Genomic DNA, 14,829 nt, shown 5'->3' with positions numbered 1-14,829 from the left:
TCTGCCTGCCACTTGCTCGCCTGCCGCAGAGCCCTCTTGCTGCCTCGGCGCAGGTGGAACGAGCAGACATCCACCTTCAGGCGTCCACCTTCAGGCGTCCACTTTCAGGCGTCCACCTTCAGGCCTCCACCTTCAGATGTCCACTTTCAGGCGTCCACCTTCAGGCCTCCACCTTCAGATGTCCACTTTCAGGCGTCCACCTTCAGGCCTCCACCTTCAGATGTCCACCTTCAGGCCTCCACCTTCAGGCCTCCACCTTTGAGCCAGCAGGACCCCCTATCCTTTCCCCCCCCGCCTGGCACGCTACTGCTCTTTCCCCACGTGAATGGCAGGGTTAGGGTAACAGTTGGACTTTGATGATCTTAAAGGTCTTTTCCAACCTAAACGATTCTACGATTCTATGCATGCGTGGTAGGGCTGAGAGCTGTGCAAAATCTGCCCGGCGCGGGGAGAGTCTGGGTGCTCGGCTGTTGAGGAAACCCTGGCACGTTCCTCCCAGCGCCTCTGTGCTTCCAGCCATCTGCCACCTGCCTCCCCGCCCGGGGGGGCTCTGCGTTTGCTGGGAAAGGGAGGCTTGAAAGCAGAGGACGGAGGAAGCGTGCTGTCCCCAGGCTCAGCCCCAGGCACCGCGCCCGGCTGTCCCTGCTCTGCAGGGCAGTGGGAAGGCGGGTGTGAAACAGGAGGAAAAATACTCCGAGCAACCTGTTGTAAAGAGATGTAGTTAAGTGTTTCACGGCCAATGCAGACCACGTTCACGCCCTCCTTCCAGTCCAGCCCCACCAAAACCCAACCTAAGCAAGCCTAGGAATTGGGGAAATTGGAATTGAAGCCCCTCCGCTGGCTGCCAGCCTGGAGAAACCCCAGGGGCAGCTGATGAACCACTCGTGCTCTGAACCGAAGGGATGCATCCCACGCAGCACGGGGCAGCAGTTCCTGGCTGCTGGTGCGCCGTGACCCGCCTTTGCGGAAACCATCTGGTCCAGCTAATAACAGAATAAATAAACTGGTGGGCACGGAGCACCCCGGCCTCTGCCACTGCTTGAGCAGCTTTACCAGCCGAAACAGGAGGAGGGAAAGGCGCATTGCTAAGCCGGGCTCTGCTAGAGGAAGAGGAAATGCATTGTTTGTAAATCAGACTTTGGAACAGCTTAACACTTAAATACACCTTCAATTCATTAAACCTTTCCGAGAGCAGCGCAACTCCAGAGTGGATGCGACAACATCCATTCTCCTGACGGCAGATTTTGCTGCAAAATAAACACGTTTTCAGGGCAGGGCTTGATAGCGCTTATCAAGAAGTTGTGTCGGGTTCGAAGTCGTCTCAAAATCCTGGTGGGGAGCAGCCGAACCAAAAATGGTTATAACGTGGCACCCAGAGAAAATGACCTTTAGAGAAATCTTTGGACACAGCGCACGTCTGGTTGTCTGCTGCCACCCAACAGGTCCGACAGAGGTGCTTTTTAATAAGCTCTATGAGCATGCTTTCCAGTAATGTGAACCTTGTAGGTTTTCTTTCTTTTTATTGCCTCATTAAAATGTGTTTCCAGGATGCTCAGACAACATTTTCCCAGCCATTTTTATGCATAATTACATTTTCTTCCCTATGCTAATTTTCTTCCAGTGAACGTGCCCTCGGGACCAAGCGGTGCCTCAGTCCTGGTAAAGCAGCTCTTCCCACGTCAGTGCGATGAAGAACAGAATTTGAGCGGTCATGGGACAATACTTCTCTCGCCCTCCGTCTCTGAAGCTTAGAACATTCGGCAGCCGTTACTGAATTTCACCAGGTGAACGCTGTCCTCCAGTAAACGAGGAAATGGGGCCGACATCCCTGGAATGAAATAGAGGACTGGGAATATTTCTTCTGGCGCCAGAGGAATGACAGATAGAGCGAGCTACCACAGCTGGACCCCCTGACCCCACCTGTGTCTGATGGCTCAGACTTGCCAAAACCAGGCAAAAATCATTAACTGCTCAAAAACATCCAGACAGGCGAGTGGTGCAAAGCCGTGCTGAAAGCGATGGGATGCCGGCACTTCTGGGAGTGGGACTGTCCTGGCAGGCTGCTTGGCCGCGATTTCTATCCAGAATAATAAACTCAGCGATGGTTTCCTTATCACTGTGCGTTCATTCACCGGAGCCACAGCAAAGACATTACTCAGAATCATGGAATCGTTTAGGTTGGAAAAGACTTTTAAGATCATCGAGCCCAACCCTTCCCCTAACCCTGCCATCCCACCACTAAACCCTGGCCCTAAGCACCTCGTCTGCCCGGCTTTTAAATGCCCCCAGGGATGGGGCCTCACCCCCCTCCCTGGAGCAGCCCCTCCCAGTGCCTGACAGCCCTTGCAGGGAAGAAATTTTTCCTGATGTCCAACCTAAACCTGCCCTGGGGCAACTTGAGGCCGTTTCCCCTCGTCCCATCGCCCGCTACCTGGGAGAAGAGGCCGACCCCCACCTCACCGCCCCCTCCTGTCAGGCAGTTGTAGGGAGCGATGAGGGCTCCCCTCAGCCTCCTCCTCTCCAGGCTGAACATACGCTTCACATGCTTTACAGGGAATGTTGTCCTGCCGGCGGCTTAGCGCGTAGCCTCTCCCGTTGTGAAGTGCAGCTCGTCCTTGACCTCCAGAAATTCCTTCCAGCCAACAGTTCTGTGACTCGGTAGTGATCCTTTGTCTTTTCCCGTGGCAGGGCCTTGGCCCGACAGCTGCCGGTTTTGGAAGTTATTTCCCTGTCCTGGACTGACTCCGAGCCAAAGGAAATAAAGCTGGCAAGATCCTCCAGATCGCTGCACTGCAATATATCCCCTGCCGGGGCCTCTAGAAGGGACGCAGCGCAGGAGTGAGCCACCCAGCATCCCTGCTCGCGGCGGGGCGGCCGGCGGCAGCCCTGGCCCCGTCCCCTCCAGCCTGCTGGGTACCGGGGCCGAAGCAGGTCCAGGACGGCGACAGACACAGACTGCAAAGCCAAAAAATGAGACCTGGAGAGGAACCACACGTGCCTGAAGTACGATTCCTTGACAGTTTTCCTCCTGATGTGACACAGCTCGACCTCTCCCTCTTCCAGGCACAGCCAAAACCCTCCTCTGAGGAAGCGATTTAGGCAAAACAAGAAAACAAAACCAAACTAACCCGAATTATTTCTCACTAACACTCCATTTTGAGACCCCGTATTTATTCTCCGATGCCCAAGAAGGAGATTCAGCCTGCTGGGTTTTAATTCTTTATTTTAAAATGTTTTCACAAGTAGCAAAAGTTTGGATTTTTTGAGTGGAAAACCCCACAGAATCACTATTTTAAAAATGGCTATAAAACGCATATACCAAACTAACCCGAATTATTTCTCACTAACACTCCATTTTGAGACCCCGTATTTATTCTCCGATGCCCAAGAAGGAGATTCAGCCTGCTGGGTTTTAATTCTTTATTTTAAAATGTTTTCACAAGTAGCAAAAGTTTGGATTTTTTGAGTGGAAAACCCCACAGAATCACTATTTTAAAAATGGCTATAAAACACATACGCTTCTCCAAAGATTTGTATCAGGATAGAAAGTAATATAAATATATATGTATATATATAAAAATAAATGATTTGGTACTAACAGATTCCACTAGGACAATTTCAGTGAGGGAAAGAAACAAAATGGAAAAAAAGGTAACATCACAATTTTGTAAATCCCTCTTTTAACCAGCGTTCAACATTTTGACCTTCCACTGAGCGGGAGGGAGGGGGGGGAGAACCACACCTGCCACTGAATCGTGTGTAGGGTAACTAGATTTTACATCGCTCACAGATGTCACGCTTCATCAAGCCACCACGACAAGATAGGAAACCGTCAGAAGCGCATGAATTCTGTTTTTCACATAGAAGAGGATACATATTTAAAGCAGGTATTTTATGTTTTAGAGCTGTTGCCTGACTTTACCCCAAAACAATCATTTTACCCTACGAGACCATTGTAAGTGCCTGTAAGAAAGCAACGGTCTGACAACAGCGTTACTTGCCCGGCATCCGAGCCAGGGGGACAGAAGGGCCACGGCACAGGGAGCTGGGCGCTAACGAGATCTCGCCGGAGCACCGACATCTTTCACCATTATTTGGGATATTGCATTTATCTACTGGAAGCCAGAAGATGTAAAAATTCAGCTCTCATCCTTCCCGTGCAAGAACCTTCCCCGTTCAGCGATCCCCAGATCACCTCCCACAAAGCTGAGCGTTATTATTTGTGCCGCGCTTCTTTTCTCCTCGTTTGCGACATCCCAAGTCCCAAACCACCCGTCAGGACTCGCGCAGGGGACACCGCACGAGGTTCAGTCTGCCGAAATCCTCACTATTTTGGGCATAGCCACCTTAGAAGAGGGTGCAAGGGGCAGAGGAAGAAAACCCACTCCCCTTTTCCCCACCCCGGCCGTGACAGCGGGCCAGCGCGCAGCCGGTCCGTCCCTGCCTGGCTCCTCCATCCCAGGATCCCTGGCAGGGCGCCGGCACGGGCCATGGCCTCCCTCTAGCGCCTGCAGCCGCCTGCGCCCGTCCTCCCCCCAGCCAGTTACCAGAGTCCTTTCACATCCCGAAACAAGAGGAATCTGGTTTGGTCCTGCGAGTAATGACCCGTAATTAATGTTTATAGACACTCCAGAGTATGAGAATTCGCCGAGCCTCAGGAGCGCCTGGGGATCAAGCAGCCTCCAGAAACTCTTCTATAATTAACATTTAACAATTTATGCAGAAACCCCGAGGCAAGCAGCTGTCTCTGCTTCTGCAGGAGAGGCCTGAGGGCGACAGGACATGAAGACGAACTATTTAGAAACCCATCATCAGCTTAACTTTTCCCCTCCCGTGCCCACGGACTTCTCTTACTTGTTCTAGCAAGAAAGAGAGGTGCAAACGTCACCTTGGCACGACAGCAGCAGTTGTATTTGTAGGAGGGACCGAAAAACACCCAGCTCGTGGGCCCACCCAAAAATGGCCCCCCCGACACTAATGTGAGGTGCGTGAACAAGCTTCACCGTGTTCGGGTCAAGGGCTGGCTGCTCTCAGCCGGGAGGAACCCGTGATGGTGGGTGAAGAAGAGGCAGGAGCAGACAATTCCGTCTGCCCCCGTGAAAGTGTTAAAAAAAAACCTAAAAAAAAAAAAAAAAAAAAAAAAAAAATTAAAAAAAAAAAATCACATCCGGATGCAACCTTAAAAATGCAAACTAGCGAAACGTTAAGGCGTAAAATCAACGAGTCAGTGGCAGAAGGAATGAACGAAGTGGCAGAGTTCAAGCAACTGCAGACCCATAAGCAAGATTCTTCTCTTCCCAATTTAGAAAGTAAATATCTACTGTAAATCCGTTTGAGACACCAACGGGTTGCTTTAAAACGCTACTTTGGGCAGAACCCTGGCCCCTCACGCTCTGCAGGACGCAAGGCTCAGTCCAACAAGCACAGCAGTATCAGCGCTGCTCCGAGCCTCAGTCACAGAAGCACATTCATGATCACGGGGGTTATTAAAATACGCTCCTTCCTGTTAATGTCACATTAGCCTTTAAACAGCCCAATCGATAATTTAATACACTCTTTATTCAGTATTTATCCCTGCACCTTTGAGGCATGCCAAAAGCTGATGGCTTTTGGAAGGCCCTTAAAGGTGAAACAATTTAATCATAGAATCACTTTGGTTGGAAAAGACCTTTGAGATCATCGAGTCCAACCTTTAACCTAACCCTGCCATCCCACCACCGAACCCCGAACAGCCCAATCGATAATTTAATACACTCTTTATTCAGTATTTATCCCTGCACCTTTGAGGCATGCCAAAAGCTGATGGCTTTTGGAAGGCCCTTAAAGGTGAAACAATTTAATCATAGAATCACTTTGGTTGGAAAAGACCTTTGAGATCATCGAGTCCAACCTTTAACCTAACCCTGCCATCCCACCACTGAACCCCATCCCTCAGCACCTCGTCTATTCATGTCTGGACCCAACAGTGCACAGCTCTGTTCCTGGCCAAGTCAATGAGCAACAGCATCCTGCACCTCCTGCAGCAAGGACTTTCACTGAAAAAAAATCTATTTTAAGACTGAATTTATACCAAAGAAAGTTTCTATTGTAAACATTGAAGAAGATCTAGGAATTTAAAATGCCGGTATAAGGTCAGTTAATCAAATGTGACCTAAACGGCGAGGGATGTGACCAACACGGTACAAGAGCCTGTCTTTCCTTACGCTTCTTGCTTTCAACCAGCAAAAAGTAACCACGTAGGGCAAATCTGAGGCACCGCCTCAGGAAGCACTAGCGACAAGGGGTTTACCCTGTAAATGAACACAGGAGAGGAACACTGTGATAGAACTTCATGAGGAAAACATCCCCAGAAAATAAACCAAGCTCACTAATTCTGCACTAGTTATAATTACAAGGATAATTGCTCTAATTCTGCAGACATTGCTAAGAATAATGGCAGAACCGTTCATTTCTTTGCAAACAATTAAAATACGCTTCTGCTTTTCTCAAAGCAAGGACCGAAGGAGACTGTCTACCCTCAGAAGAAGGGTGGGCTGGGGAGAGCCCACACGCACTCCCCCGCGCTGCCCAGCAGCAGGGCTGCGGCGCGGGGCAGGGCGACATCGTCCCTGGCAGGGCAGGCCGGGCCCCGCTGACAAGGCTGCCAAAATCCATCGCTCTCATGGCGCTGTCCGTTCACAAAGCAGGGAAAGGAGCCTGAAACCTCAGCTCCTGCAGGTCACCAGGCAGCCGTGGGATTTCACTGGCATTTAAAAAAAAACCCCACCAACCCTAGATGTTACGATAGCCATTAAACAGCTTTTAAAATAATAGGAAACATTTGCTTAAGAAAGCCTGCAGCTTGAGGCTCCGAGTTCTTACAGAATGCTTACAACAGAGCCTTCTTGTACGAGAGGCTGAGTTTTTAATGTATACGTTCTCTATTTTCAGTGAAAGGGCGTGCTACCCGAAGCGCTGGGTGCTGCTGCTGACTGACTTGAGCAGGAACATCCCCACAGTTGCTTTATTTCCCATTCCGAGTTATAAAAAAAGTGCTAGAGAAAATTCTTTGCTCCCGGTCGCAGGCTCCAAACACCGATTGGAAGGATGCAGGTTCTGAAGTGGTAAAAGCCCCCGCATGAACGACACCCACAGCCCGAAGGCACAGATCGCAGAAGAGTGCCTGGCTCTCGTGACTTTGCATCACGGCAGCATGAGGGATTTTGCCAGTCTCGTCCAGAACCACTTTTTGGTGCAAGGATTGGTGTAGTCACAAATTGTAATGAACCGTAAGATACTTGGGAACTCGTTCTTCATGGTTTTGCACTTGACTGGAATCAGCCGTTTGAGACGAGCACCTGAAAAGACAGGCCACAGGCAGAGGATTAGAGCGCCACAGGCAGACCCTCTACCCATTTCCTCCCCACAGCAGCACACACATCGCAAGATCCAGGTTTGCTCCCGATTTTGTCTCCCCACGTTATAATGCAACTCGCTTTCACCCCGGAGAGCAAGTTTCGGAACCCCAAGCCCTCTGCTAAGAAGATTTTGCTCAAATACATAGCAGGGCCCCATCTAGCATGCGCAGGGCAGCGGGCGCTGATGGGAGCGATAAAGGCCTAACGAACCACGGGCATAAAAGAACAGAGCACAGTTTCTTGTGGAACGCAGTCAGGAGTTTACGGTCCCGACTGCTTCCAGCTGTGTATGAAGAGCAAACCGAGAGACTAAGCTGCTTCTAGATGGTCAGCTTTGCTGGGCTCTCTCCAGTTCTTTTTCCTCCTACCCTGATTCTCTCTGGCTGCAGACAGTACCCACCGATTACAAGGGGCTGCGAGGAATCACGCTGCTAACAGGAACTGCTTTTTTTGAGGCATGCGCAGTGTCAGAGAACCCTCCCTGTGATTGCCACCGCTCGCAGGAGCAGCTCTTCTAAAGAGGAACCTCTCCCCTTACAGTTCTCCACAGGGACACCCACTACCAGCTGAACTACGCTGCCCAGCGCAAGTGATGACACCGAGACCTGGATTAGGCAAGAAACCAAGATTTTGTAACTGTGAAGCTCCCAGAACTCGCCACCAAACCCACGCAAGCAAGTAACTCCATGATTTCTGTAAGCCTGTACTTACACACGTTTTTTACCGGTGGAGCTCAGGTCATTACAGGTGGGCATTACTTTTCCTGTTGTTCTAATGAAAGATATGATGCCAACAAAAAGCCAGGGAAGAGCTAAAAGGGCTTTGCTACAAATCGTGATGATTGGGGGGTGATACAACGTGCTAGGGGTGTTCAATGGGTTAACAGCCATCATATGAAATTATTGTGTCAAGGAAGATGGAGCCAATTCCTAGCTCTGCCACTGGCTTCCAGTTTAACCTCTGGCACCTCACTTATAACACCACGTCAGATACCTCATCTAAAAAAATAACTTTACATGCAGACACTCCTACACGCGTTGCATATCCTCCATAGTAATGGGCTGTGCTGCACTTCCTCCCCAGCCACATACACTAGCGTAGGGTAAGTAGGGGTTAGAGATAAGCAATTTGAACAGATCTGACAGAAGTAAATTGATGTCTTTTCCATTCAGAACAAAATATGTAACAGATTTTTCTGATCCAAGTTGAACATTCATTCCGTATTTTGTTTACCTATCCACAATTCTCAAGGCTGTCTGCAAAAAGCTGCATGTTCATTACCTGCTACCCTACTCCCAGCATTTACTCACACCCTGAATTTATTGTAATACTTTTCTCTTTAGTAACCTATTTCCTGTCTGGATCTTAAAGCCCTTCACAAGCCTGACCGGCAGCCCCGACGTCTCTGAAGCAGGCAGCGTTTGCCCGCTCGGCAGCTGGAGCACTGAAGCACAGCTAAGCTGCTCGCTCGCGGTCACGCAGAAGGTCAACAGCTGGGCGAGGAACCAAGTCCAGGTCCCTGCCTGCACAACAAAAGTATAAAGCCACTGTTAGTTCTAATGGCTGCTTCTACCAGCGATAAACCTCTGTTTGCTCAGTGAAGGGCACTGCACGCAGGGCAAGCCCTGTGCCTGGGTGGACTTGCACACATGTGAAACGTGGGTCAGTGGTGAGAACCCAGGCCTGAGGCCCGAGTTACCGGTCCTGCAACTATCAGTTATTTATTTTCTCCTTTCTCGCCTGTATTTAATCTGTTTAAACACATCTCAGACTACCCCTCGTTCTGCATCTGTGCAGTGCCCAATAGTACGGCGCTGATCGCAGTTGGAGATGTTACTGTAATAAAAATTATAATGTTGATATTTGTGAGATCTTACCTGGGGAAAGACTAAGAGCAAATTTGGTCTGAAAATCACATTCATCGCTTTCCAGGTAATCATCCGAAATGACGACCACCATCCTCCGACACCTGAAAATAAAGCAGTCAGGGGAGAAAAAAATAAAATGTTAACAAAGATACTTCTTGTTCTCACTGGTAGAAGCCCGTATTCCTTCGAATTGCTCCAGTGGAGACATGAACCTGCCAGCCATATTCCAGCAGGAGTTAACTACAGAGCAAGGACTACTGACAGACAGATCACTACGTTACGCACAAAAACCTGATTACAGACACGTGCTCATATCCTAGAAATGAAGAAGTAGCAAAGTGCAGATTGTCTGTGCAATCTTTATTCGATCCTCTGCCTGTACACTACAAACAATGCCACCTTAGTTATCTGCGTACACGCTGCCTTCATTGACTGAGCACAGCCGGTACTTTTTAATATTAGAATGAACTAGACAGAGCTTTACTGTGCTCATATTACTGTGAATTCACCTGATTTCATAAATTTGAGCTTTGTTCTCCAATTTGTCGCTTACATTCATTTGAGGTGCCTGGTTGTAAACTACACGTTGGGCTCTTTACGGAAGGCTACGCTGTACAACAGCCAGGACAGCGAGGCCTTACAAGGGTCTCTGGTAACACCAAGCTACCGCCCTCTGAAAGGGCAATGCTGAAAACCCAAACACCTGCCTTGGGATTCTTCACTCCCGATCTGGGGAGTCGCTTTTATGTCCCACAGCTCCCACTACGCCCCAGTCCTGTGTAGGGCTGAAGGATCCTTGAAGTCAGAGCCAACACCAGTGCTGCCCCCTCAAACTCCACACCGTGGGGTGGAGCTAACTCAGGCTGGAGCTGTATTCATTTCCAGATCACCTCCAAGGATGCAAATGCAGGGTATTCCAGCCAAGAGAAAAGGCATCGAACATAAGCAGCTTCACTAGAGTGACATCTTCCTTGTGAACGCAATGAAGCGACATGTTTGGGAATGTTCGAGTCTTCCTTCTGGAGCCAAGAGCATCAATCAAACCTCATAAAGACATCCTTGTGGATTTTTACTGCTTTACTGGCACCACACTGCAGACCTCACGGTAAAATGAACGTAATGTTCCATTACACACAGCTGTCCCAAAGAGCCACGGTTCACTCACCTCCTTTCTATAAGTTCTCCACTGATGGACCACACACACGTTCCTGGCAAGACATCCCGGTCGAATACACAGAGCTTCAGTTTGAACTCTGTTTGTTCCAGCTCCCTGATCATCTCCTGGACAAACTGAAGGTCTTTCTGGCAGTAGCAGATAAAGGCATCAAACATCTCCGTCCCGCTCCCTGAAACCATTAAAAATTGAGCCATCATCTTCTACTGTAAATGAAGTTACCTCCTGTAGTGAACCTTCAGTAGCTCCCCACAGGCTTTGACTGAGAACCAGGAGCTTTGGCAGACAAGCTCTGGCCAAACTTGCGAAGGTAATTTAACATTTTACCAGACCAGCTACCCCTCAGCCCGTGATAGGGCTGGCAGGAGGTAACACACCTCTGTGCCTTGACCGCTTTGTTTCACAGTCCGGGCCATGTGCATAAGCCCACATTTGCTGGCAGTGGTTAGGGAAGGGCAGCTGAGATGCAGGCATGCAAAATCCACAGAGGCAGTAACACCCAGCCAGAGGGAAGGTGAGGGAGACAGAGCCTGGGAAGAACTGGAGGGAGCAGAGTTCCCCAGAGGATGCAACTCAGAGCCCTGATGCTCTGGGAATTCACTGGGAATCACGCATCTAAAATATCCTTGTCGCTCTGGGTCCTGGTTCTCTACTTCAGGTCAGAGAGATTCAAACTGCCCAACCAAAACCTTCCTGCAGGCCCTTCATCCAGCCACGTCCTGACATCCGCTGTCCGCTGAGCTATGAAGTAGGCCTTGAAATTTGGAAACTGTGATTTTTATGGCTAAGATGTCAAACCTAGGTACCTGAAGTCATATGCTAAGTAAATGGCCCTGTATTCCAAAGATGTTAATGGCTGGCAGCTCTTGCTTATTTAGCACTTATCCAAACATTAAAGTGCTATACTTTAAGGGCAACGTTTCTCATAATTAAGTGCCTTAATACTATTGGATAGTTTCCCACTGTGTTATTTTTTTTTCTGTATCAATGTCAGTACATATATTTTCAAGTTTTTATGCCAGTTAAAACCTACCACAGCGAAAAACTAGGTCAGGCTCTAAAAGCTGCTGAGAAGAAGTACCAACCCGGCAGGCAGATCCAGCCCAAGAAGCATCCAGTCAAGCAGAAGAGCAACTGTCTGCCAGGTCAATCAAACTGAGGGTACTGCTTTAGGGGCACAGCACTAACTTGGGAGTCGCATCAGGCAAAGCTGCCAGGTACAAAGACCAGCATATTAGTCGATGGACATTTGGAGAGGGTTAATGATGTCCCCCCGTACAGCAAAGGTGGCCACCCAGAGTCAGATTAGGCAGAGGAGCATCAGGAGAGGGGAGCTGATGCATCTCCATTCAGCTGCAGCTGCTGCTCTGCCTGCCACAGAACTTTTTAGGATGCCTGCAGCCGCGCAGGGATGCACACAGACGGCTGTGCGCACAGCCCGGCGTGGTCAGAAACGCAGACAACTCCGCAGGCAGCCCAGCACGCAGTTGCACACGCACACGACTGCACATGCAGAGCTGCACGCACAGCCCGGCAAGCACACACGGAGGGAACGGTGTTTCCTCTCTCCCCGCTTCACACCCAGCCGTACTTCAAACCCCGCTTCCTTTTTATTCAAGGCGGTTAAATCCACCGAAGACGGGGCAGCGTGGCCAAGGCAGCCAGCTCTGACATCCTTCCCCCTTGACTCCAACCCACTGTGCTTTCAGCAGCTGTTGCTCTGTGCCAGGCTCTGCTAAGGGACACATTTTTGGGAAGTCTCCCCCCCACATGTCCAGTGGGCTCTGTGCCAGCCTGTTTCTGGGTACGGCGTTCCCCAGGGTTGCTTTTTCCTCCCTACCCTATGAAAGAGGAAAAATGAAAATACCTGCAGACTACCAGCTAAAGCGTTCTGGCCTCGGTTATGAAAAGTCACGGGGAGTAATGAAAGCAAACAGGTTCTCTGCACTTCTCACGGGGATCTGCTACAGCTGAAGGCAATTCCAACGTGAGGTATCACACAGCAATGTAATCGTGGGCGCTTACCGTACGGATCATCCCTGGTGGTGATGCCCATCAGTTCCGACGTCCTCGGCACGCTGCTGTCTACTGCTGGCACTTGAAGCGGCTGGTCGGCCTGCTCCTGCTTCCTTTGCAAGTACTTCTTACAGTCCTCCTCTGCAAAAACACACAACCAATGCAAGAGCCTCCTCTGACAGTGGTTTTACACCACTGGAGTTCTTGAGAAGACAAATAGCAATTTCATGGGTTAGGGATATCAGAGGGAAAAAACCCTGTATAGGTTTTGGTACCCGTTTACAGACCTGACATCCTGGAACTTCTCTCACCCTTTCTTGAACCCCTTGATGCTGCCTCCACCACCTCCTCTAATAATTAATTCCCGAAGTTCACTCTTGCTGTGTAAAGAAGTACTTAGTTGCATTTGTTTTAAACCAATCTCCTCCTATTATCCTTAGTTTTAGTATATCCCAGTACGCTTGAAACGGCACGCATCATGTGCCTCACAGGTCTCAACTCTACTGTCTGCCCTCGTTATGGAGTATTTAAAATCATCAAATAACTGAGGGTGGGTGGGGAATTCTCAAGTAGATGTCTTCATCTTGTCTTTTACTAATAAATGTCAACTCACATTAGCTGATTCATGCCACCGGCTTTTGTCAGACAGAACTGGAGGTGATGATGAGTACAGACACTCACCACGAACAGGAGGACCATGTAAAATTCTAGCGAGCCCCTGAAATGGGCTTTATATTGCACGACAGCTGGTGGAGATCCTCCTTGGCTCAGGCAGAGTGGGTGTGTACGTCCCCTCTGGGATAAAGGGGGGGCCAGCAGGCCTGCCACGTTGGCTGTGGTGAACTTCCCAAATGGGACAGTGATGGACACAGATCTATTATAAACAGATTTTGTTTAAAAATAAATGATAAATCTAAATGTAAAGTCTTTGGAGAAGTGACAAGAAAACCTGCAGCCTCTGCCACTCTGCAGTATGCAATTACAGAAGAACTTGAAAGTAAAAGGAGATTTGAAACCAGGAATTAACAAAAAGGTGAAACACCCGAGAACCTTCTCCTTCACTTAAAATTAACCAAAATACAAGTATCAATCACGAAAGTACTGATCACTCCGAGGGTTTTGCTGGCAGAGCTATGGAAATCGCCAGTACAACAGCAGCAGAGTCAAGGATGTCCTGGAAGTGCAGGATGCAGGTGGGAGCCCTGCTGTAACACAGCCCTAATTGGCATCCAGAGGGTCTGCAGGAAGCCCAGCCCCTGAAGCCCCATCCTCTGCTTCTGTCTCATAGTTTTGCATCTCATGACTGGATTATCCCCCATCTAATAAAGCATCAGATCTGATCAAAGCTTTTCCCGAGGCGGAGGCATTCCCAATCCGCCTTTCTCTTCCCCCTTCCTCCTCAGTCCTGCAGCGGAGAGAAGACTCAGCGGCGTTCTCCACCAGCCAGAAGGTTCAGATTTCAGAGGTACTCCCTCACTGAAGCACAAACTCGCGTCCCACCTCTCCGCCAGCTGCCCATTGCCGTGAGGCGTGTACATCTCGTGCCAGATAAGGCAGCATCCTTGAAATCGTGATTAAAGCCACTTTAAATTGGCCAACCATTTCAGCAGCTGAGTGCTCAACACAGAAATGTTCATTTTAAAGGTATTTGCTCCATGTCTTCTCTCCGTGTTTCTCCCACCTGCACAGAGTGGCATCCATGCTGGCCTGACCTGCGTTTTTCTGTGTCGGTGCCCAGAGCTCATCACCACACCGCTCACGGCTGATGCGCAACGCTCACCAACGCAAGCGTTCTCCCGATACACCTAGTTGAGCTGACGTGCACAGTTTTGATGGCACCAGGCTGTAATCCCAGACCCCATTTAGCCCCGCAGGATAAACCTGAGAGCTGGGCAAAGCTTTCAAAACAAAACACCGGAGCCTCATGGTTTTATTACCAGTGCAAACTGGGGGCCCTATCGTGCTGCAAGTGCCAATAGGTCCAGTGAACCTGGAAGGCTGAAAGACATTCAGCGATTTGGCGTGGATTAGTCCCCAGCTGGTAACAATGCCTGACCGTACAAGTTAACAAGAGCGAACGAGGGTCAGAGATGACTTTGAAGGCCCATCAAGAAAAAGGATGCAAACCAACACAAAGAAGTAGCAAGAAACCTCTCCAAGCTAAGATGTCCCAGCACTGCACTAGGGCAGGACAGCCTTTACACTCCTCTAATGGTCAAACAACAGCCTGAGGTATCAGAGAGAAAGAAAAAAAAACATGAAACCTAAAGTGGGAAATTATCAACACGATGAGAAGAAAGGAAACAGACCCAGCAACTGTCAAGCAGGAAGGCAGCGCTTTTATAACAGGTCAGGAGGAAACAAAAATCATTGC

The 14,829-nt window shown here is 49.4% G+C and overlaps 1 protein-coding gene across 1 annotated transcript; it reads right to left on the bottom strand.

The window, feature by feature from the left end:
* Positions 1-6,936: 6,936 nt before the first annotated feature.
* MYD88 (MYD88 innate immune signal transduction adaptor) lies at positions 6,937-14,813 on the bottom strand. The gene is made up of 4 exons (XM_035899651.1): positions 12,465-14,813; positions 10,431-10,611; positions 9,275-9,366; positions 6,937-7,337 (listed from the first exon to the last, which is right to left on the bottom strand). Exons 1-4 carry the CDS (start codon positions 12,493-12,495, stop codon positions 7,183-7,185), a joined length of 459 nt encoding a protein of 152 aa, XP_035755544.1. The 5' UTR covers positions 12,496-14,813; the 3' UTR covers positions 6,937-7,182.
* Between the last annotated feature and the right edge of the window lie 16 nt (positions 14,814-14,829).

This window comes from Egretta garzetta, unplaced genomic scaffold, assembly GCF_000687185.1.
Source record: "Egretta garzetta isolate BGI_Z169 unplaced genomic scaffold, ASM68718v1 scaffold117, whole genome shotgun sequence".
NCBI classification, from domain to species: domain Eukaryota; kingdom Metazoa; phylum Chordata; class Aves; order Pelecaniformes; family Ardeidae; genus Egretta; species Egretta garzetta.
Note: the sequence above shows the minus strand (reverse complement) of the source record. Positions and strands in the feature narration are given on the sequence as shown.